Source organism: Rhododendron vialii, chromosome 12a (assembly GCF_030253575.1).
Source record: "Rhododendron vialii isolate Sample 1 chromosome 12a, ASM3025357v1".
Lineage (NCBI taxonomy): Eukaryota > Viridiplantae > Streptophyta > Magnoliopsida > Ericales > Ericaceae > Rhododendron > Rhododendron vialii.
In genome coordinates, this window is record NC_080568.1 from 29,874,819 (window position 1) to 29,897,416 (window position 22,598).

The 22,598-nt window shown below is 38.3% G+C and overlaps 4 protein-coding genes and 1 pseudogene across 6 annotated transcripts; 2 read left to right on the forward strand and 3 right to left on the reverse strand.

Moving 5' to 3' along the window:
• Positions 1 to 558: 558 nt before the first annotated feature.
• LOC131312157 (protein NOI4) lies at positions 559 to 3,595 on the reverse strand. 2 transcript variants are annotated; one of them, XM_058339925.1, is made up of 3 exons: positions 3,425 to 3,595; positions 1,040 to 1,234; positions 559 to 921 (listed from the first exon to the last, which is right to left on the reverse strand). In XM_058339925.1, exons 1-3 carry the CDS (start codon positions 3,431 to 3,433, stop codon positions 898 to 900), a joined length of 228 nt encoding a protein of 75 aa, XP_058195908.1. In that variant the 5' UTR covers positions 3,434 to 3,595; the 3' UTR covers positions 559 to 897. The 2 variants fall into 2 exon arrangements, with proteins under 2 accessions (XP_058195908.1, XP_058195909.1); XM_058339926.1 differs by having other exon boundaries at positions 1,040 to 1,231; positions 3,425 to 3,581.
• A 1,863-nt stretch (positions 3,596 to 5,458) lies between these two features.
• Positions 5,459 to 8,965, forward strand: LOC131310985 (phosphopantothenoylcysteine decarboxylase-like). Its single transcript, XM_058338282.1, has 3 exons — positions 5,459 to 5,591; positions 7,444 to 7,791; positions 8,435 to 8,965. Exons 2-3 carry the CDS (start codon positions 7,447 to 7,449, stop codon positions 8,726 to 8,728), a joined length of 639 nt encoding a protein of 212 aa, XP_058194265.1. The 5' UTR covers positions 5,459 to 5,591; positions 7,444 to 7,446; the 3' UTR covers positions 8,729 to 8,965.
• LOC131309647 (probable phosphopantothenoylcysteine decarboxylase) lies at positions 8,758 to 10,520 on the forward strand (annotated as a pseudogene).
• Positions 10,521 to 10,900: 380 nt separating this feature from the next.
• Positions 10,901 to 13,993, reverse strand: LOC131310983 (E3 ubiquitin-protein ligase AIRP2-like). 2 transcript variants are annotated; one of them, XM_058338281.1, is made up of 6 exons: positions 13,850 to 13,917; positions 13,644 to 13,714; positions 12,129 to 12,291; positions 11,898 to 11,964; positions 11,463 to 11,700; positions 10,901 to 11,330 (listed from the first exon to the last, which is right to left on the reverse strand). In XM_058338281.1, the coding sequence occupies exons 2-6, from the start codon at positions 13,646 to 13,648 to the stop codon at positions 11,120 to 11,122; spliced, it is 684 nt and encodes a 227-aa protein (XP_058194264.1). In that variant the 5' UTR covers positions 13,649 to 13,714; positions 13,850 to 13,917; the 3' UTR covers positions 10,901 to 11,119. The 2 variants fall into 2 exon arrangements, with proteins under 2 accessions (XP_058194264.1, XP_058194263.1); XM_058338280.1 differs by having other exon boundaries at positions 13,644 to 13,993.
• Positions 13,994 to 17,991: 3,998 nt separating this feature from the next.
• LOC131309648 (protein MHF2 homolog) lies at positions 17,992 to 18,996 on the reverse strand. The gene is made up of 4 exons (XM_058336253.1): positions 18,991 to 18,996; positions 18,864 to 18,903; positions 18,366 to 18,419; positions 17,992 to 18,273 (listed from the first exon to the last, which is right to left on the reverse strand). Exons 1-4 carry the CDS (start codon positions 18,994 to 18,996, stop codon positions 18,098 to 18,100), a joined length of 276 nt encoding a protein of 91 aa, XP_058192236.1. The 3' UTR covers positions 17,992 to 18,097.
• Positions 18,997 to 22,598: the final 3,602 nt, after the last annotated feature.

Genomic DNA, 22,598 nt, shown 5'->3' on the forward strand with positions numbered 1-22,598 from the left:
TGGGTACATGAATTTCTCGGTGCAGAGGATTTGAGGGGCTTGCACATGGACATGCACACATTCATACTTAGGGCGCAATTGAATACAAATGGAAGAAGCAAAACCAGAACGAGCAACAAAACAAATACAAACCTGCTAAAGCAAATTCAACTGGAAAATTTGAACCTAGAAGTTAGCTTTGACCATTCTAAATTACCAATTGTCGCGAAAATTTAAGTTGTTAGAAATGTACCTAGTAATATATATCAAGTTATTCAACACTAAAAAACAAGCCTTCATCGCCATATGATTGTAGATTCAACATTGTTATTAGCACTTCTCTGCAAAAGGACAATATACAAACACCACCACCACCACCAATGGAAACAAAAAAAGCAGTGTGATGAAAAATAAGTGTGAAACACTCCATTTTAGTTTCCAGCCAACAGATCTACTTTCACACAACCTAAGAGAGGACCGAAATAAACAACAAAAACAGAAAACGATCGCAGAACGACATGGGTGCATAAAATATGATCCTACAATATTTGGTTAGAAACAAAGGAAAAGAGGAAAAGATACTGGCAATTCACTCACTTGGTATTTAACAGATATTTCTGTTCATAACCAACAAGAACAGAACTGGCAACCACACACACAACTCTAATCTCATCTCTCTCCTATATTCTAGGTACAACCATAAAAGGGAAACGCAAGGGAAAACAAACTGTTGAAGATAAGCCAATTTAAAGATACGAAAATCTGGCTGAGAAAATAATACACATGCTCTCAAGCCATTCTTTGCTCGATCAGTATGCACGGCGCAAAGATACTGGGCCTCAACAATGGATTCCCCACACTAACCACCACCCCCTTGAGCAAATTGCACAAACCCAATCCTTTAAAGGCATCATGGGTTCACCCACAACAAAACCACCTTCTCTGCGTTTATCAAAAAGAACAGATATTAATCTCCGAAAGATTTCAAATGAGAAGTAGAGAACAGAAGAGACCTATGGGCAGTAGAGTATTGCTGGACCGCACCCAACATACGTCATACCTTCGGAGGACGTTGATATGTCTCAGTTTGTTTGCAGGCATTATCATTTCTTTGTGGTGATGCAATTGTGCCAGCAGTGTCACTAGTCCTCTTGTCATCTCTGGCCTTGTTGAATATGACTGTAAATCCTTCAGCTGAGGCAGGGTCATTCACGTCCCACTCACCAAATTTTGGCAACGGGCGACCTTTATCCTGCTGCAAATGAAAATGTCAAACTTTCAAAATGAAAGCCCGGTCATCTTAAAGAATTCCTACTTAAGTACCGAAACCTTTAGTTTTAGGAAGAGAACAATAAAGCAATTAGAAGCCGCATCCAAGAAATGGAAGATTACAGATAGAGGAACAAGAAACATAAGAGGGAACCAGAAACTTTGGTTAAATACAGTCTTACAGCCACTGTAGTAGTACTTGGTATTGCAATGTCAATGCGTACAGATGCAACAACACAAGTCACACTACCAAAAGTCCAAAGGCAATAAGTGCAAATGCTTTCAAACAATGTAACCCTGTCCTTTCTACCAACCTCTCCCCATCTGCTACAACGTCACAGATATGAATGTACTTGGGCTACAAGGCTATGAGGCATGCACAGGGCAATTGCTCCTTAGAACTCTCACCCCTCTTTTCCATTTCTCACATGCAGTAAGAGGTACAACTTGAGGAAGTTATTGCTGCAACTGGTGGAGCAAGTAAGCAAAACTAACAATATAACTAAAACTGCAGTAGTTCGTCGCCCTAGAAAAATGATCAACATAGTCATTATTTGTAGCCCAATAATGTGGCAACATAAGTGTTTCACCTTTCACATAAAGTCAGTGAATGAACAACATGAGCAGTTTAAGAGAAGCAAAATTTGAACTAGGTCAATGGGGAAATTTTTTTTTTTCATTTGCAATGACTCAACCAGATGAATAGGCAATTCCAGATGTCTGTGACAGATATGCTTCCTAAAAGATGTTGTATTTTGATCAACTATGGATCCAAGCATTAAGGAAATGTGGGTTTGTATATGCAAGTAACCAATTATAGTCAAAGTTTGATTCTGAGGTAACTCCACCTTAGTCATACTTCAAGCCTTATCTGTCACACAGACGGTCCCAAGCTTGGATAAAGAAGAAGGGTTGTGCATTAGGTAGATGACATTCAACGCATAAAAAACCCCGTTAGATCCTTATGGCATGAATCCCCGATTTGTGAAGCTGACCCAAGTTGATTGAGACTTAAGGCTTGCTTTGACTTGGTTTGGTGTGTTACTAAGGTTATGCGTTCTTCTTGAGTACATGTTCTTACATCATACATAGAGTAGATAGCCAAGAGGAAGAGGAAGAGGGAGAGGGTGGCAGCCTGGTAGGGACTTGTGCTTATGAGTAATGAGAGTCATGAGACTCAAACCCGGAGTAGCTTCCCGGTAAACTACAAGCTCTACCACAATATTAGTAAGCTATCCTCAGGTCTATAATCCAATTGGGATTTTATAATGTGTACACAACTCAGTGAAACTCCCGGGAAAACAATTGTTGAATTCTATGGGTAAGTTACCCTTGAAATTCCATAAGTATTTGTTGAATTTGTAGTAAGGCTTATGAATCCCTGAAAAAGTTCCAGAAAAGCCACCGCCCTTTCCTGTGCACAAGGGGACCATTCGAAAATGGTTCTCCGATAAGTAGAGTTCCAACTTTACGCGCTGCCTAATGGTATATGAATTGTGCTCGATATAGTACCAAACTTCAAACAAAAATAAGGAATGACACATCACACAAGGATGATGTATAAGACTCCTACTGTGAATGAAGAACTTACACATGCATCCAATACCCAGAAACACACAATAAAATTGGATCAAAACTCAGTTGACCAAATTCCAAAACCTTCTTGGTTTCTTCCCATCTCCATATTTTGGAGCTTATAGTGTCCCACAAATAACAAAACTAAAGACCCCGTCCATTCCCAATCCCCCAAAATCCAACAAACAAAAGGGATAGAATTACAACCGAAGGAGGAATGTTGTGCGTTAGGAAGCTCACTACCCGCACATAAAAAAACCCATTAGATCTTTACGCCATGAATCAAATGACAACAGAGTGACGTAGACGACCCCAATTGATCAGGACTTTATGAGGCTCGGTTCGCTTTACCAACAAAGCTGAGATTGTAAATGAAATGAAAAGGCAAATATGTGGGTAATCAGAAAAGTGCAACCATAAATTAGCCAGGTCTTTTCAGTCATATACAAACTCCTTATGCTAATCAATTTCATATCTCCCTATGTCTTTGTGCATAGTACATCTATGAGCAAGAGTATATGTACACAAGGCTACAAAGCACAAAGATGCTAAATCAGACACAAAGGCGCAAACGAAGGGTATGAGAACAAAAGGACTGTACCGATGCCATCGATTGTAGAGGATCGCAGGAGCCTTCCAACACCCGAGATCAGAGAGAGAGAGAGAGAGAGATGGGAGGGCGTTGGATTTGTACGCAACGAGGGAGACACCCGAAAATAATTCACGCTGTTCTCCGTTCTGCTATTCTACGCCTCTTGCGTATTCTGCGCACTCAACAATTTTTAATTGGCAAGTTCCCTTTTTTTAATTTTTTGTTTTGGATCGGATTTTTTACTCTATAATTGATCTTTGCGAGAAACGTTTACAGAGTAAAAAATTAAAAGTAATTCGTTTAGACATATTTGATGTGAATTCTTTTATTTTACCCATTAAATATAAGTATACAAAAATCAAATGTAAGATGACGAGAAAAAGAGTAGATATAAAAAGGGCGAGTACGATACTCGATCAAAAGCTAAAAATAGATATGCTAAAGTTAAAAATAGACCCGTGGAAAAAAAAAAAAAAAGTACTCTAAAAAATAGACAGTTTTTTTTTTCACATTCAAAAAAAGTCTTTGTCTTGTGACTCAGCCGTAGGATGAGTTTATAGGATGAGTATGAAGTGCATACAAACTGATCCGAGAGACCTTGCATTACCGAAAAAGGCATTTTGAATGCAAATACACTGGACCATTATTTTGTTTGTCCCGAATCATTTATTATTTTCAACGATCGTACCATTAACAAAATAAATAATTAACTACATTTCAGAGTACTTTTTTAAAATTATTTTCAGCAATTTAAAGATATCAATTAGTTCTATTATTTTCAACGATCGTACCATTAACAAAATAAATAATTAACTACATTTCAGAGTACTTTTTTAAAATTATTTTCAGCAATTTAAAGATATCAATTAGTTCTTTTAGTTGGCCCAAAAAATATAAGACAATTGATGCTCAAACTTACTTTATTTTTTTGAAATTCGATAATGATACGACTATAAAAGGATGACAAATAATATAGGATGGAATAGACTACTTATCTAACCAAATAAATTCAATACTTTCCATAGCTTATTGTCTCTTTCTATCCACTAATTTAAAGAGAAAATATTGAGTGAATGATGGGAATTAGGAAGGTTCATCTTTTCTTAATTATGTTTTGGATTGTTTTATGTCTATTTGGTCAATGTTTTGTTCAGAAATTAGAATTGCCGAAACTAATGAAGTTTGGTGGCTGGTCATGAAAGGTGGGGGGTAAGTTGTAGGCTGTGGTTCTAACCTAACCAGCCACCAATCTATTCAATTTTACAAATAAATAGAATTGTTTGATTTATAGAGCGATTCATTGAAAATGAAAGTTAGCATACAATTATTTAGCTAGTGATAGGTCATTTCATATTTGTCAAAAAAAAAACAAAAAACAAAAGAAGGTCATTTCAGAGTCCGATAGGGCGGTCAATCCGGCCATCCATTTCGGCAATGACCAGCTGGATCGACTACCCTACAGCCCCTGTAGTACGGGCTGCACTACAGGATTTTCAAATTCCATTTCATAACCTAACTATTAGATTGGTTGATGTATGGGTTGATATAAAATATATAAAATATTGGCCAATTTTGACAACCTTCAATTTTGTTTTTCGAACGGCAATTTTGACAACCTTCTTCTAGCTATCAATTGTACTCCGTTCTCCAATCAAATAGTCACATTAATTTAAAATTTAATACATCTTTTATTGATGGAGATTTACTTTACAATTCTCCCTCCGTCTAAAAAAATTTGTTCGATTTGTAAAATGAAAACTTAAAATATTGTACTTTCATAAAAAATAAAATCAAACTCTTTTATGAACCGAAATCACATATTAATATAGTAACATGCAAAATATTTTTTTTTTGACAAAAATGCATTACTTTTAATTTTAAATTCTCGTTTTACGGATCGAACAATCTTTTTGGAGCGGAGGGGTATGCATTTTCTTCATTACCGGTCTGCCCACATGGCTTTAGCCCACTAAAACTAAATCAATGGGCTCTATTGGGCATGGTTGGGTTTGTCTAAATGGACTTTTCGCTTCCAATTTCACTCCATAACCGGATCGCGCTCTCTCACTCTCTCTCTCTCTCTCTCTCTCTCACTGTCTCTCTCCCTCCTCCAATTTTTCAAGCGGCTAAGTAAGAAGTTTGGGGGGGAACGAACTTCACCTGATTCTGATTCGAGGTATCCCTCTCGATTGCATGATCTAGCTCCAAAAATGCACGTTTGTATACATTGTCTTGTTCAATTAAGTCAAGTAGCTATTTTGATCAATTTGCATCAAGAAGTTGTGCTAATTACGTTGTTCAAGATGGCATACGATTTTTCGTTTCGTTTGGTACTCAATTAGTCGATTACTGTCGTCTCACTTGAAAATAAACTCGTCTTAGCTGTGCTATAAAGCGTTTGGGTGAGGGTTTTCGCTTTCTGTTTTCGGCTGAGCATGAACCTTCGGTTTTGTTCTCCTCGAACTTTTCTTTACATCGTGAAAATTGTGTGAAACCCTAAACAGACTTCGTTTCAGCGTATTATCAACACGATCTTGAATTTTTTTATTTGTTTTGGGTGAAATCTTACTTAGATCTGATGAATATCAGTTGAAATGAGAAAAATGGTTCGATTCTTTTGCGGAATTTGCTGTTGAGATTCTTTACTTTATATCAGTTTTAGGAAGTTACCATACAGTTTTGGCGTTACTAGGACGGAGAACTTTTATGGCAATTTATAGGCATAGAGAGGTATTTTCTATTTGATTTTCTTCGGATCCCAAAACAATGGCGCTGTATGTTTTTGTTGGGTTGGTGCTAGTCGGGGTGAGAGATACGATAATGTAGTCGCAGAGGATTTTTGAATGCAGCATAACCAAATAGGTTAACAAGATTCGGGGGGAATGAGTACTCACTCATTTGCTAAGAAGCACTGATACAGAGACGTCGCGTCACATGATTTATCGAACATAGACACAGACATGTTAGGAACATTTGAATAAAAAATGTACTAATTTTGTAGATGTATCTTAGGAGTTCGTATAATAGTCGAAAACATTATGTCTATCAGATTAAGATGGAAAAACTATATATATTGCGTCACCACTCACAAATTATTTATAAGTGAGTATAAGCTAAACATTCACAGAAATTTTGACTCTGAGCATTATTGTAAAAACTGCATTTTAAACCTCCTAATACATCCTCAAAGTGTTTGGAAAGAGTTGTGTCGTGTTTGTGTCCGACAAAGATACAAGAATCAAACTATTGTAATCTATGGAGAGGAAATGAAGTCCTGCAGAGCAAGTGGAATGAAAAGTTTTCTGTCTAATGGGACTCTGAGGGAATTGTGGTATGTGAGGCAGTTGATTTTTTTTTTATCTTCGTGGCAGTTGAGTTGGGCATAGCAATTTACCTTTTTGTCCTAGTAGTTACTTCATGTTCGATGAAAAGAAGTGGTAAAAACTCACTTCTTTGGGCAATTATGGAAAACACTTTTGTGACACGGCTTCAAAAAGAGGTCACACCAAAAGCCCTTCTCCCTTTATATATGTCAGTGATATGAAGAATTTTCTCTTCATGAAGCAATCAGTGCAACTGGGGATCAGCTACTGGAGTTTGTAGAATTAAATGATGAGCATGATTTCTACATTTTCACGAATTTCATTATCAAATGGCTGTCACTACAGATGCTTGAATGAATAATCGCAGATACATAATTGCAAGCAAAGACTGCACATTTGTGTTCAATACTGAACGGAAATGAGCTAGGGGTTTAGCTTTTTCCCCTTCCTATGTGTGACAAGAACTTGGCTGTAGTTAGTTTTCCAGTGACTTGTAGTTGATTTATGGCTGAAATTGTTTCATGTTTTTGTTCTTGCTTTTAATTTATTTCCATTGTTTCTGTGTGCGAGATTACTGATAGTGGCTTGAACTTTCAATCAAGACAGTTGAGTCATTAGGAAAATTCATATTTAGGCTTGGCATCCCGAGAGTGCTAATATATGTATTTCGCTAACGAAAACCATGTTATCGGTGTTAATTAACAGATTATGGCATACTCTGAAGTTGCAAGGGCGGACAGGGAGCCAATACAAGTTAACACTGCTTCCAGGAAACCACACATTCTACTTGCTGCTAGTGGAAGTGTAGCTGCTATAAAGTTTGGGAATCTTTGCCATTCTTTTTCGGAATGGGCAGAAGTAAGGGCAGTTGCCACAAGGGCTTCTTTGCATTTCATTGACAGAGCAGCACTTCCTAAGGATGTAATTCTTTATACCGACGAGGATGAATGGTCCACTTGGTCAAAGATAGGTGATAGTGTGCTACACATTGAGCTCCGCAGGTGGGCTGATATCATGGTTATTGCCCCATTATCAGCAAATACACTTGGCAAGGTAGGTAATTAAAATCTGCAAGCCCGAAAGTGTTAATCAAATTTCTGACTTGTTAGTCATATTGTTGAATGCTATGTGTCACTGTAGAAACTTCATGTCTACATCCTCATGGTTCTGGGAAAAAGTGGAGGAGGGAAGAGGCTTCCTTAGATGTTTGACATTTGTTCGGAAACAGAACAAAATTTTGTTAGTATAAATGGTCTACGTAGTGTTTTCTTGAACTCTAGATGCAAATATGCTTTGTGCGCTATAAAACGTTTGCTAAGGGACAGAATGACTCATTTCCTTATATTCTTCATGTGCCTTTTTCTTTTCATATGTTATCCTGATTTTTGTTGCGGTTTTATGTGCAATGAGTCGATCACAAATCTGTTGAGGTCTCCTGCAGATTCATAGCCCCCCAAGAAGTCTGTTGAGGTCTCCAGCAGATTCTGTTGTTATAATTTACCTACAATATATTTTGGCCAAGGCATTTGACCAGCGAGTACTAAAAAAAAAATGCATGGATTAAGATTTTTCAGGCATTCGTATTGTTGAGATTGACATTGCCTGGGCTTCATGAGATTTCTTTGGTGGAGGAGTTTGTTCTTTTTCTGATGTGATTATGTTATCATTACTTTTCATTCTACTTGTCCTCTTGCAGATTGCTGGAGGATTATGCGACAACTTGCTAACTTGCATTGTGCGAGCATGGGACTACACGAAACCACTCTTTGTTGCCCCAGCCATGAACACCTTCATGTGGAACAATCCATTCACAGAACGACATCTTATGCTAATTGACGAGTTGGGGATTACACTCATCCCACCTGTGCCGAAGAGGCTAGCTTGCGGTGATTATGGAAATGGTGCGATGGCTGAGCCTTCTCTCATCTTCTCAACCGTGAGACTCTTCTTAGAGTCACGGTCTCAATCAGGCGGCAGTAGCATGCAGTAGTGCTTCTTTCATGAAGAGAATTAGTCAAAATGATTTGTACAAATGCTAGAGGTGTGATTGTTTTAGTTCGTGTTGTAATAGATCCAGTTTACATCTTGGTTATAAGTGTTTTGAGTATTATTTTGTCAAACTTCGGTTTGGCCATTTGTTCTACCGTTTTTGCTGGTGGATATTTGGTTGTGCTAACTCCCTCATTTTTTTTTTAGATTAACGAAATACTTTTAAAGCTTGGGTTGAGCCGTGTATCCTCCTTTGTTGCCTTTATGATTAGTAGAGTGCTTTTTTGGTTAAGAAAAGGGTAGTGGTTTTCACACTTTTTTTTTTTTTTTTAAAATATCTAAAACTCCCTTTTACGTCACTATTGACATGAATTTATCACGTTATCTTTTCATGAGTTTAATTTCACATATCAAAGGTTACTGTAATAGTTTCACAGGAATAAGGAGAAAAAAGGAGTGCCGATGATAAAAAGTGAAGAATAGAAATTAATTTCGTCAGAAGATAAGGAGAAAACTACTCATTGTACTTGTGTAAATGCACTAGAGAGTCTCCTCTATACTTCTTACTTCATAGACTAGTTTCTTTTTTGGTTAAACAGGAAAATTAACAGAATACCAGGATACCACACATTCTCGTTGCTGCTTGTGGAAGCGTAGCTGCAAAGTTTGAGCATCTTTTTCCATCTTTTTTTGGATTGGGTTAAAGTATGGGCAGTTGACACGAGGGCTTCTTTGCATTTCATTGACAGAGCAACAGTTCCCGAGGATGTAATTCTTTACACTGACGAGGATGAATGGTCGACTTGGCCAAAGATAGGTGTGAGCGTGCTACACATTGCGCTCCGCCGCCTCTGCAGGTGGGCTGCACATCATGGTTATTGCCCCATTATCAGCAAATACATTTGGCAAGGTAATGGAAATTCGCAATCTCGAAAGTGTTAAGCAAATTTTGAGACTTGCTTTAGTGTGGAAATAGGACTTGGGGTGAATTGCACACTTTAGTCATGTTGCTGAATGGTATGTCACTGGAGAAACTACTGATTTGTCTCATATTTCTATTTGCAATGACAAGTTCCAGTTCAGCTGGTTAGAATTTATCTATTGAAGTCTCCATGATGAATTCGTAACCCACCTCTATTGCTAGAAGTTAACTAAGCCACATTTCGAAACAACGTAGTTTGATCAAGGCATTTGCCGAAAGAGTACAAAAAATGCACGGAATTAGATTTTTCAGGCATTCATATTTTTAAGATCGACTTTGCCCAGACATCATGAGATTTCTGCTTCCGAGTTGTTCGTGTTTTGTCTAATGTGAGTTACATGTTATCATTACTTATCCTTCAACTTGTCCTCTTGTAGATTGCTGGAGGGTTATGCGACAACTTGCTAACTTGCATTGTCAGAGCTTGGAACTCTACACTAAACTACTCTTTGTTGCCCCGGCCTTGAACACCTTCGTGTGGAACAATCCGTTTACAGAACCGCATCTTATGCTAATGGATGAGTTGGGGATTACGCTCATCCCACGTGTATCAAAGCGGCTAGCTTGCAGAGATTACGGAAATGGTGGGATGGCTGAGCCTTCTTTCATCTTCTCAACCGTTAATCTTCTTAAGAGTCACGGTCTCAATCAGGCCGCAATAGTATGCAGTAATGACTTTCAAGAATATTTCATGGAGAGAATTGGTCACAATGATTTGTTCAAATGACTTTCAAGAATATTTCACGGAGAAAATCGATTGTGATTGTTATAATTCATGTTGTACGGAGTAATAGATCTAGTTTGCATCTAGGTTTTATCTAGTTTGCATCTAGGTTTTAAGAGTTTGAATCTTAAGTTGCCAAACCTTAGTTTCGGCTGTTGTTCTACAGTTTTTGCTGGATACTTGGGCTGTGCTAACACATGATATACACTTATTAAAGCTTGGTTTGAGCTGCGCATAGCCTCTTTTGTTGCCTGCTTCTATGATGGGTTTGATCATGGATCTGCAGAAAGGATAGAAAATGAAAAGAAAAAGCTAGTGCTTTTTTTGGTTTTCACTCTCCCTTTTTTTTTTACACCCACAACCCATTTTTCGTCCTCACTATTGATCTGAACTTATTATGTTATCTTTTACAGAATAAAAAAAAAAAAAAACGTTGCCATGAAAAAGGAAAACCCACACTGTAAGTGTAAACCATAAAATGCAAAGAACCTTCTTCATCTTGGTTATTGGATCGAATATACACTGCACAATGGAACATCATTCTGCACGATGATAAAAGGGCATGCAGCAGACTGCTTGAAATTTTCTTTCTAATACTTAAAGAATAAGAACTTCACCAGACTCTATCTACATCTGATGGTCTGCATTTCATCTTTTGCTGTACAATTCTCCGATTGATTTGCAGATCAGATCAAGTACTCATAATACATTAAGAAGAGAGCGTCGGGAATTTCTTTAGGTAAGCTGTTAACAAAGAGATGGAATCGCAAGATTTCTTCCTTTGACGCGGTTTCAGCATCAACTACGTCGCCATTGCACGTGAGGACCCACAAGTCCCCCGAACTCACTCTCTTTAGGCTACCCCGGCAAAACGGGCAGGACGCAGACCTCATGTTCCTGTTACCCAATGGTACAAATTGTAATGACCGGTCAATGCATTACAAGAACACAAGCATTTGAGACAACCCATATCATGTCAACTGTGATTTAGAAAGCCAGAAACAAGGGAGAACTAAACATTGTACATACCAGTCACGGTAACAATTGTTGCACATTGCATGGCAGCAGTTTGGTAAAACCATTTTAGTGCAGGGCTCTAGGCAGATTCCACATTCATCTTCTCTCTCAAAATCAACATCTGAATGCTTCTTACTCCTCTCCTCTAATCTCTTCTGAACAATCATTTCAAAGACATGATCTTCATCTTCACAAAGATCCACCTCTGAAGTGTTTTCATGGAGCTGCTGGAGAGATGGTAATATCACGGCTGCAATAGTAGAGTGCTATAACCCATTTGAATACGAAGGCTGAAAGTAAAATTCTAGTAAAAGCTAGACCTATAACCCATTTCATTCAGTCATCCACTGAGCTAAAAGCATTAAATGATGCAAATCAGTCTTCTGAGTTAAAAAATTCTACATGGGTCCCTTCAAATACATTGGAGAAAAAGAAACATTTGCTTACCATAGAATTCTCTAATGGTTGCTCTCCTTCCATGTGAACAGTTAAATGCCTTGCCATCTGGGGACACCTGAAGAAGAAACAAGATCAATCACTTATCAGTTATCACTTATTCACTTCCCATGTTTTGTTACGTGACTTAGAACGCATAAGAGAAAGAAAGGCAAGAATGAAAATAGGAACCAAAAAAGTAGGCCTCAAGGAAATGCAAGACTAGGTCAACATGTAACCAACCTTATATACCACTACGTGAAAGAGATTTAGATAGCCAGGGAGCAAATATGCACATGAGCAATCCATCCATTGGAGCAAAAACCATAAAATAGGCGCAAAGTGATTGTAGACCAATTTCATTTGAAAACAAGCACTTCCCTTCGCCCTAGAAATAGAAGCCGCCCTGAAGAACATCATTCATGATCAATAAACTGTCAGATAATTCTACACCAGCATAAATCAACCACACAATAAAACACTTGAAAACATTCATCAAACCCCAAATTACAACTTTGAGGGGGGAAAATCAGAAAATGAAGAATAAAAAGTAAGATCCGGGGAAAAAACATCATTTTCTTAATTGGATAGTATGCGTGTGGAAATCCGAGTGGTTTTGTTAGAAAGTACCTTCAAACATCAGCTAATCCAACTGCAAATTCACATCAAACCCATCATTCATTCAGTTGAAATTTGACCCAATTCTCTTCTCATTATTTAATTCTTTGGGTTTCGATTACGGATAAATTGGGAAACAGAACAAGAAACCAGTCTTCATTGAACACCTGTGAATTAAGCTCTACTGGGAAAGTAGCATTGCCAACAATCACAAAGTTGAAAGCACAAGTGAATACGATGCAAACGTACTTTCACGCAAGATCGTAAAGTTGAAAAAGGTCTGAAACTAATCACAGTAGATGATCGTAACTAAATTCTCAAGAAACCCACCTCATATAGTCAGTGAAAAACAGCAAAACTCCAAAACTAATTGAAGTAGGGAATTAGAACTACAACCCCAAGAAACCCAAATGATTCAGTCACTGAAAATAACTGTAGTTAAAGTGCAGAACTCGAAACTAATAACAATGGACGATTATACCCAAATTCCCAACAAACCCAGTTCGTATAGTCCCCAAATCAGTAAAGTTGAAAAAGGAGAACGCCTAAACTGATTGAATTCTCAAGAAACCCACATCACATAGCCTTGAATTTTCACTAATTCTCCGTTACACACCATGATACTTTGAAATGAATAATTCATTGAAATAATCTCTAACTGAATTAAATTTCAAAGAAACCCACATGATCCAGTCACTGAAAATTACCTCAGTTAAATTTGGGAACTCCAAAACTAAATTACAGTGGACGATTATAAACAAATTCCCACCAAACCCATCTCCTCTAGTCCCTGAAAATCAGTAAAGTTGAAAAGAGGAAACCCTCTAAACCAATTGCAGCGCATGATTAGACCTAAGTTTTTAAGAAACCCACATGATACCATATAGCCTTGAATTTCCACAAATTCTCAGGTAGATACCAACTGACTAAATTTCAAAGAAACCCACAAGAAAATTATCGAAGTTGAACTTGGGAACTCCGAAACTAAGTACAGCGGACGATTAATAAAGTTCATAAAAGGGGAAACTTCCAAGACCAAAATTCTCAAGAAACCCACATGACACAGCCTTCAATTTTCACAAATTCTCAGTTTTTTTTTTCTGGGAAAGTCCAAAAATTGTCAGTTAGATATAAACTCACAGCATATTGGCATGCTGAATATCGGCCTCGATAACCTTGAGAGAATCTTGGTAGGAAGACGTTGCGGCAAGCTGGTAATAGTCCATCATCTCCACAATCAGACAAGTTGGTGATCAAGAACAAAATTCAAAGAGGAGCGGATATAGATACATATATGCGTATACGCATGCGTTATTATGTTTACTATCTATTATATGAGTTTATATCTTTGTGTGTTGATCAAGTATTTGAGTAGGAAATGGGGAAAGAGAGAGAGAGGTCTTCGGAGTCTAGAAGAAGCTCTCCTGTTTTGAACAGCCAATAAGGACCAGAATTTGCCCCAAAAGTATATTCAGAGAGGGAGCCGCCCAAGGTTTTAGACTTTTAGTTCTTGATTTATTGCCATCTAGACCCCACTAATGAGGTTTCGGTTCTCGAAGTTAAAAAAAACAAAAAAAAGACAAACAAACAGTGATTAGACCAACGTTGTTTGTTTTTTATCGGACCGGAAGAGAATAGTCGAGATGCGTAGAAAGTTGTTTGTTTTTTGATCGGATCAAAAGAGAATAGTCGAGATGCGTATAACGGTATAAGTTGATCCGAACACCTTTCACCGTAAAAGAGAGAGAGATATATATATATATATATATATATATATATATATATATATATATATATATATTTGTCTTTGCGGATTGTTTGGGTTTTGATTTTCTGCTGAATATAATTAGCCGTTTTGACTGATTTTGTTATTGTTGAGCAACTCTGGAAGTTGGTTGGTAGTTGATATGGTAGTAAATAAATTCATTTGGTCTCTATATTGTGATAAAGATAGAAAAGGACCCTCTACCTTCCATTTTATCTGATAATAATTAATATTTTTGTCATTTTAATATTTGGTTAATAAATATTAGTATTTTATTAAAATGAAAGTCAATGTCAATTACTGTCCATACAAATTGCTAAGTTATAAAAAAGAATATCACAACTAGTATTTTTATTTTATTTTATCAACCTATACATTTATATGATTATATAGTTGCAGACTATTTTTTTGCATTTATATACCCATTTCAAAGGCTGAATAGTAAATAGTATTGATAAAAATAAAAAAATATACCCTAATAACATACTCCTAATATGGTAATGTGAATTATTTTGTAAAACACTCTTAGGAGGGCAATTCTTTAGTCCTTCAAAAAAGATATGTTAAATGGGTCGACGTTAGATTTTGTAGACACAAGTTGGATTTAACATAAAACCAATTTAATTTTAAATATGGGTAGGCGAAAATCGTCTACACTTATCCAAAAACCGAGTCCCTGCAGTGCTTGAAAAACACTTCAAACAGCAGCCCTTCAACCCGTCGTCGTTTGAGCCAAATTCCACAGGCCTTTGCTCCTCTCTCTTTCCGGCTATCTTATTCTCTTGCTGTATATATAGTTGTGTGGGGCTCACATCGGGTCCCATACAAATAATTCAAGCTATTCAATAATTTCAAAAAAATTATTTGAGTGGTCGTGTGAAAAATCAGCTCAATAAGATAATAGTAACTAATTGATCTAATCTACCTATTTTTCCTTCAAAATTTAAGATTCTGAATACTAAATAAATTTTGGGATAAAAGTTAGACAGCTATGTGACCGGTATTATATTGATCTAAACCACAGATATCATAAGGCTTGTTGAGAAGAGGATTCAAATAATAAAAAAATATCGATCGGACATCTAGGGTCAAAACGGAAATATTACTTTATAAACATGAATTGTTTTGATATCTATCGATGTCCAATCGTGATAAATTTTCAGATCAAGACCATACTGGTCACACAGTTGTCTAGCTTTTTTCCAAAATTCATTAATTATTCAGAATCCTAAATTTTGAATGAAAAATAGGAAAATTAGATCAATTATCTTATTGAGTTGATTTTTTACATGACCGCTCAAACAATTATTTCGATTTTTTTTTTGACGATCCAGATCATCCCATATACTCCGACCTCCGTAATATAGATAAGAAAAAACACAATATGAAAAACGGATGCTACCGGTCTAGAAATACAGAAACAACAAACAAACAAAAAACAAAAAACAAAACAAAAGCCGCGTAGAACCAAGACGCTGGAGTCGGACCCGTTGATCACACTTGTGAAGGGGGGTTTGAGTGGCCAAGTCTAGAATGGCCAGATATGGACACAGAGTAATCTCTTGGATGACCGGCCGCATTTTATTGAATGGCTTGAAATATTATTTGTGTGGGAGCCCGATGTGAGCTCCACGCAACTATTTTTACAATAAGACAGAGAGTGATAGAGGGAAAGGCCGTTTAAAAAGAAGAGAGATAGAAGGAAAGAGAGAGAGGAGCAAAGGCGTGTGGAATTTGGCTCAAATGACGACGGGTTGAAGGGCTGCTGTTTGCAGTGCTTTTCAAGCACGGCGGGGACTCGGCTCCATATAGGAGTATCAAACCAGAAGGTTGTATATTAAAACGATTTGAAGTTTCTCTGGTTGAGACAAACGAATAATTCATAAAAATCTGGCGCAAAACTAACAAACGCGATTTATTTTTAATAAAGATAAAAAAAAAAGAGAGTTATAGTCCGCAACTTTAAATTTGGTAGAAACACCAACAGAGTGAAATTGTTTTCCTTGAAATGACTTAAGGCCAAGGAAAACAATTTCACTCTTGGTGCAAAATGTTTTACCTTTGAAAATATTTTCCTCCTTTTCTTAGCCAAACAACGAAAAATGGGTAAAATATTTTACGTCCAAACAAACGGTGCCTAACTTACGCCATTTTTCAGATCAATGAAATTGTGTAGGAATTCATTTGGATTAGGGATTCTGATTTTGTTGCCCGCCAAGGGAGGGCAACAAGGTCACGGACAAGTTTGCAGATTTGGGAGTTGAGCAACAAGAAAAAGTGGCGTCTCAAGTTTCCCCATCGGATGATATATCCCCTTCTAGAGGCGGACATGAGAAGAATGACTTTTGAGAGAGTAATCTATTGAGGCACATATGAAAAGAAAAAGGAATAAGCGGAGTGGTTTAAAGGAAACAGATCCAGTGGGTCAAATTGGAAAGGGAAAATGACGGTTAAGGACGTGTTTTGATAATTAATACCCGCTAAGGACATTTTCAGCATTAACAAATGTTCTTAATTTGTTCTTGGCAGGTATTAATTATCAAAACACATCAGAAAAACGGTCTTAGGTTATGAGGCCCAAAGGAAAGGCCCAATGTACCATTCTTATCAGGGCTTTGGTTCATGTGAAGTGGGCTGACCTGGGTTATAGCTTGTCGGGATAGTTGGGCTCAAGTTGTTTGGTTTGTGGGGTGGGCCAGATGCACTGGGCCAAAAGGAACATCAAACGGCGTGTGGCCCAGATCAAAAACGTCTTGCTGGATGATGAATCATCTAGGCTTTGGCTGTGGCTATGGGCTACTTGCTTTCCCTCGGCTTATCTCAGAACAACCAAGCAATGAAGCACGCAAGTATCACAAGCAGATGATAAGGCCTATGTTACCTGGAACGCATATCGTACCGATGCAAGGAACGGGAACGAAAACGTGGTACACCACGTGTCTAAATTGTGGAACACTAGGCTTCTAGAGATAACAAAATCAAAACTTATCCTTCCTAGGGATAAACATCGAGTAAAATAAGTATCACTTTCCAAATTATTCATGTAAAATACATTTCTAGGAACTTTAATAACCGAATGTTTACATTTTCTCACCAAAGCTCCATTCTCTCTAGATTTTTCCAGTAATAAGTTATTTTTTGGAAAAATTGTGGGGATTGTTCTATTAATTTGCCGTTTTGGAGCGGAAGTATACCATGTTTCAGAACGTTCGTACCAAAATGTATTTCGCTAGGGTAGCACTGTTCCCTGGTAACATAGGATTAGACATCGCCACTCTGTAAGCAGAAGTCAAATGTAGGTATAGAGCCATTGGAAGTCTAATAGCTTATAACAGCTTCTACTAAGTCAAAAGGTAATTTAGTAACCAGTGATCCTGCTGGTAAACAAATAAGTACAAAAGTGAAAAACATGAGATAAAACCGAAAGGAATTTAGATCCAATAAGGACAAAAAAGATTTCCATTAACATAAATACAAGCACAGAGAAAAACAAGCAGTAGATCTATTGCAATTATACATTTCATACTGATGGAAGACATCAAAATTTTTGGAATTATCCAACGTCAATGACTCTAACAGGACCCCTTCCCTAGGGCAAAGAAGATAGGAAAGGAAGAAGCAGTTCGATTACTTACAACATAAAGGTTCGGGCAGATACTACCGGAGTTGGATTCCTTACTGGCCCAGCTCATTACGTACTGACAGGTTCTGTTCTGCCCGGACCAAACTAATGGTCTGAAAACACTTCACAATTCAAACAATCATTTATCTCATACCACAGTACGCCAGTCACCGGAAGTAAAGCCCAAGGTTAAAGAAAGCATCCTATTCATTTGGCTCTAAACAAGTGTAGACACATATTTACCAAGTTCAGGCACACTTGTACTACTAGGAGTACCTTAAAAATATCTAAAAGTAACTGTGGAAGAACCCTTTCCAGATGAGTTGCTTCTATTGTGCTAGCACCCTCCGCTTCCGCAATCGTAGCAGCACGTTCAACAGCCTCTAAATCAACGAAAATTGAGACATAAGCATGCAAAGGAAAAGGAACATGATTTTTAAGAAGCAAGGAAACTGCATTTTAGGCAGGTGGACACCTGTGACAAAGACGCTAAGAAGTTCAGAGCTCAGTTTCAAAGCATTTGCATCAGCTGTGCCAAATGTTGTATTTCGGATATTGTTGTAGCTCCTTACTCCCAACAAAAAGGGATAACAAATCACAACACCAAATGCAGAATGTGTGTATTTGTGATTAGCCTAAGGATAAGCGAAAGAATATGATTGTGTCAGTTATATGCAAAGGGAACCACCTAAAACACAGCAATTCCTTCCTTTCCCCAAACATAAAGGATTCACTAGACCTTAAAATTTAGACGTTAAGGAATGTGTATGCAGAAAGCGCGCATTCCAAGAATCCTGTTGCATCAAATAGTTATTTACACATCTAACATAACACCAGAATGTCCAAACATTTTGAAGTACTTTATCTTATTCACATAGTCACCTCAAATGAATTTATATATGGAGCATGAATGCCTTTAGAAAAGAATAAACTCATAAAACTAGTATCTTCCGAGAAATTCAGGGCTCCTTACCAAAGGTAGGACGACTTTTCTTGGACGTTCCAGCTCCTGGCTGCAAATAACAGAATTGTGACCTGTCATGAAAGCACAACTAAATCTGCACATAAAGGACAAGTTGAAAATTTTGCCCCTCGATAACCGGCATTCCATGTAAAGCATTTGACACCCCTACTAGACTTGAACGAATAAAGGTAAGATGACAGAAAATAGATTAAGGCAGTTTGGACGAGGTATTGTAGATCGACCGATAAGGTAGCTAGGAAAAGTGATATGATTACGGCTGAGGATAGCACTAAGGGGAAGGGTAGACCGAAATTGAAATTAGAGGCAATAGTTTGTGGCAGTAGTTTGAAAGAATCAAGGGATTTTTTTGAAAATCATGGAACACGATGCCCTTGACAAAGATCAATGGAATTCATGTGGCCGATCCCAATTGATTGAGACTCAAGGCTCTGTTTGGTTAGGTTTTGTATAGCAGCCTATCAAAATTGTCATGCTGTAATCAATGGAATGGCTCCTAATAAATGTTGTAACGAACGCTATGAATGCAAGCTAAGAACGAGAAATTGAAAACTAAACAAGAAATCACAAAGACACAAGATGTACGTGGTTCCCCAAGATGGGTACGTCCACGGGCGAGGAGAGAGAGGATTCACTAACTAACGTGAAGAAGAGATACAAAGAGCCGGCTATAATCCGTAACTCTAGAAAGGCCACAATATGAAAGCCCAAAAGATAATTTCTAGAAGTACCCCAAAAGCCTTATTTATAATAGGCTACAAAAACGGGAACAACATAATTAACCAATGTGGGACTAAAGAATACAAGGCATTCCTAACAATTCTCCACCTTGACTTGAATTCCACTGAACCAAATCACCAAATATAGCTATCCCCTTCTAACCTCTCACTCGCCAAATGCCCCCGAGGGGCGATCAACTGCAAATACCAAGCAAGCCCAAGCAATGCTTGAACTTGGCAACCGGAACCGGTTTAGTCAACATATCTGCTGGGTTATCTGCCGTACCCACTTTCTTCACCTCAACTTGCTTCTGTGAGATGATATCCCGAACGAAGTGATACCTGACATCGATATGCTTGGTCCTCTCATGATACATCAGATTTTTAGTCAAATGTATAGCACTCTGCGAATCACAAAATACTGAACTCACACCCTGTGTAAGACCAAGCTCACAAAGCAAACCTCTCATCCACAATGCCTCCTTCACAGCTTCAGCAATGGCCATATACTCCGCTTCTGTTGTAGACAGCGCAACTGTAGCCTGTAAAGTAGCTTTCCAACTAATGGCATTTCCGGACAGAGTAAAAACATAACCTGTCAGAGACCTCCTCTTATCGTGGTCACCAGCAAAATCCGAGTCAACATAACCAACAGCATGATCACCAGAATTGGCAATCCCAAACAATAGACCAACACCTGCAGTTCCGCACAAATACCGTAGTATCCATTTCACAGCCTCCCAATGTGCCTTTCCTGGACGTCCCATATAACGACTAACGACACTAACTGCATGTGAAATATCAGGACGAGTACATACCATGGCGTACATAAGGCTCCCAACTGCGCACGAATATGGAACCTGAGACATATACTTCTCCTCATCCTCCGACTGTGGTGACAACTCAGCTGAAAGTCGAAAGTGTGCTGCCAAAGGGGTACTGACTGGCTTCGAGTTCTGCATGGCAAAGCGCTCAAGCACTTTAAGAACATAAGACTTCTGATTCAAAAATAGTTTGCCAGCTACTCGATCTCTGCAAATCTCCATACCCAAAATACGTTTTGCTGCACCCAAATCTTTCATCTCAAATTCACCACCTAACTGTTGTTTCAACCTGTTGATTTCTGATACACTCTTGGCAGCAATAAGCATATCATCAACATACAACAGTAGATAAACAAATGAACCATCTGGAAGTTTTCGAAAATACACACAACTGTCATACTCACTCCTAGAATATGACTGGCTTATCATAAAAGTATCAAACCGCTTATACCACTGCCTAGGGGATTGTTTGAGGCCATACAAAGACTTACGAAGTAAACAAACGTGATCCTCCTTACCAGAAACAACAAATCCCTCAGGCTGACGCATATAAATCTGTTCCTCAAGCTCGCCATGCAAAAACGCAGTTTTGACATCAAGTTGCTCTAACTCAAGATCATAACATGCAACAATAGCAAGTAAAGTGCGAATGGAACTATGTTTTACAACTGGTGAAAATACCTCATTGTAGTCAACACCCTCCTTCTGGCTGTATCCTTTCGCCACTAGCCGAGCTTTAAACCGAGCGTCTTCTACCCCTGGAATACCTGGTTTGCGCTTGAAGATCCACTTGCATCCAACAATCCTCTTCCCTTTCAGCGGTTCTACTAACTCCCATGTCTGATTCTTCTGAAGAGACTCAATCTCCTCATTCATAGCAACAAACCACTGTGCAGACTCAGCGCTCAAAATAGCTTCCGTATAGCTTGAAGGCTCCTCATACTCAACTGTTTCAGCAACTGATAAAGCATAGGCCACCATCTCAGAATAAGCCGAATACCTTTCAGGAGGCCGAATCTCCCTCCTTGGCCTATCTTTAGCAATAGTGCGTGGTTGCTCAACTAATGCATCAACCTCTGTGTCTGAACTCTTGAACTCCTCTTCAATTGGCTTCTCAATGTGCTTCTTCCCTGAGTCGGAAGATTCACCCAAAAACTCCACCTGCTTTGGAACACTATGTTCTTGAACTGTATCATCAACCTGCTTAGACCCCTTAATCAGATAATTTTCATCAAAAGTCACATCCCTACTGATCAAAAACTTCAAATCATCAGAGCACCATAACCTGTACCCTTTGACACCTGCTGCATAACCCAAGAAAATACACTTCTTGGCCCGTGGCTCCAGTTTACCTTCATTCACATGAGCGTAAGCTGGACACCCAAAAACACGCAACACAGAATAATCAGCCGGATGACCTGACCATACCTCAAACGGAGTCTTACACTCAATAGCAGTCGACGGAGACCTGTTCACCAAATAGCATGTTGTGGAAACGGCTTCAGCCCAAAATTCTTTGCCCAATCCGGAATTGGACAACATACAACGTGCCTTCTCCAAAAGAGTCCTGTTCATTCGTTCAGCCACACCATTTTGCTGAGGGGTTTTTCTCACTGTGTGATGCCTCACAATGCCCTCATCACTGCAAAATCTATCAAACTCGCCAAGACAAAACTCCATACCATTATCAGTTCTCAAACGTTTTATTTTCTTACCAGTCTGATTCTCAATCAAAGTTTTAAACTGTTTGAATGTATTAAAGGCGTCACTCTTATGTTTTAACATATACACCCAAACTTTACGAGAGAAATCATCGATAATACTCATAAAATATCGAAAACCACCTTTAGAAGTTACCTCTGCGGGACCCCAAAGATCCGAGTGAAAATAATCCACCGTGCCTTTGGTGCGATGAACAGCTGTACTGAATTTTACCCTGCACTGCTTGCCGTAGACACAATGCTCACAGAAATCCAGTTTTTCAATTTTCTGGCCACATAGCAAACCCTGTTTGCTCAAAACTGTCATCCCCCTCTCGCTCATATGCCCAAGGCGCATATGCCACAAACGAGTCAAGTCTGAATCTGAAACCTTGGATGAAGCAACCATTGCTGCAGCACCTAAAACTGTACTGCCCTGGAGTGTATAAAGGTTACCACGCTTTTGACCCTTCATCAGTACTA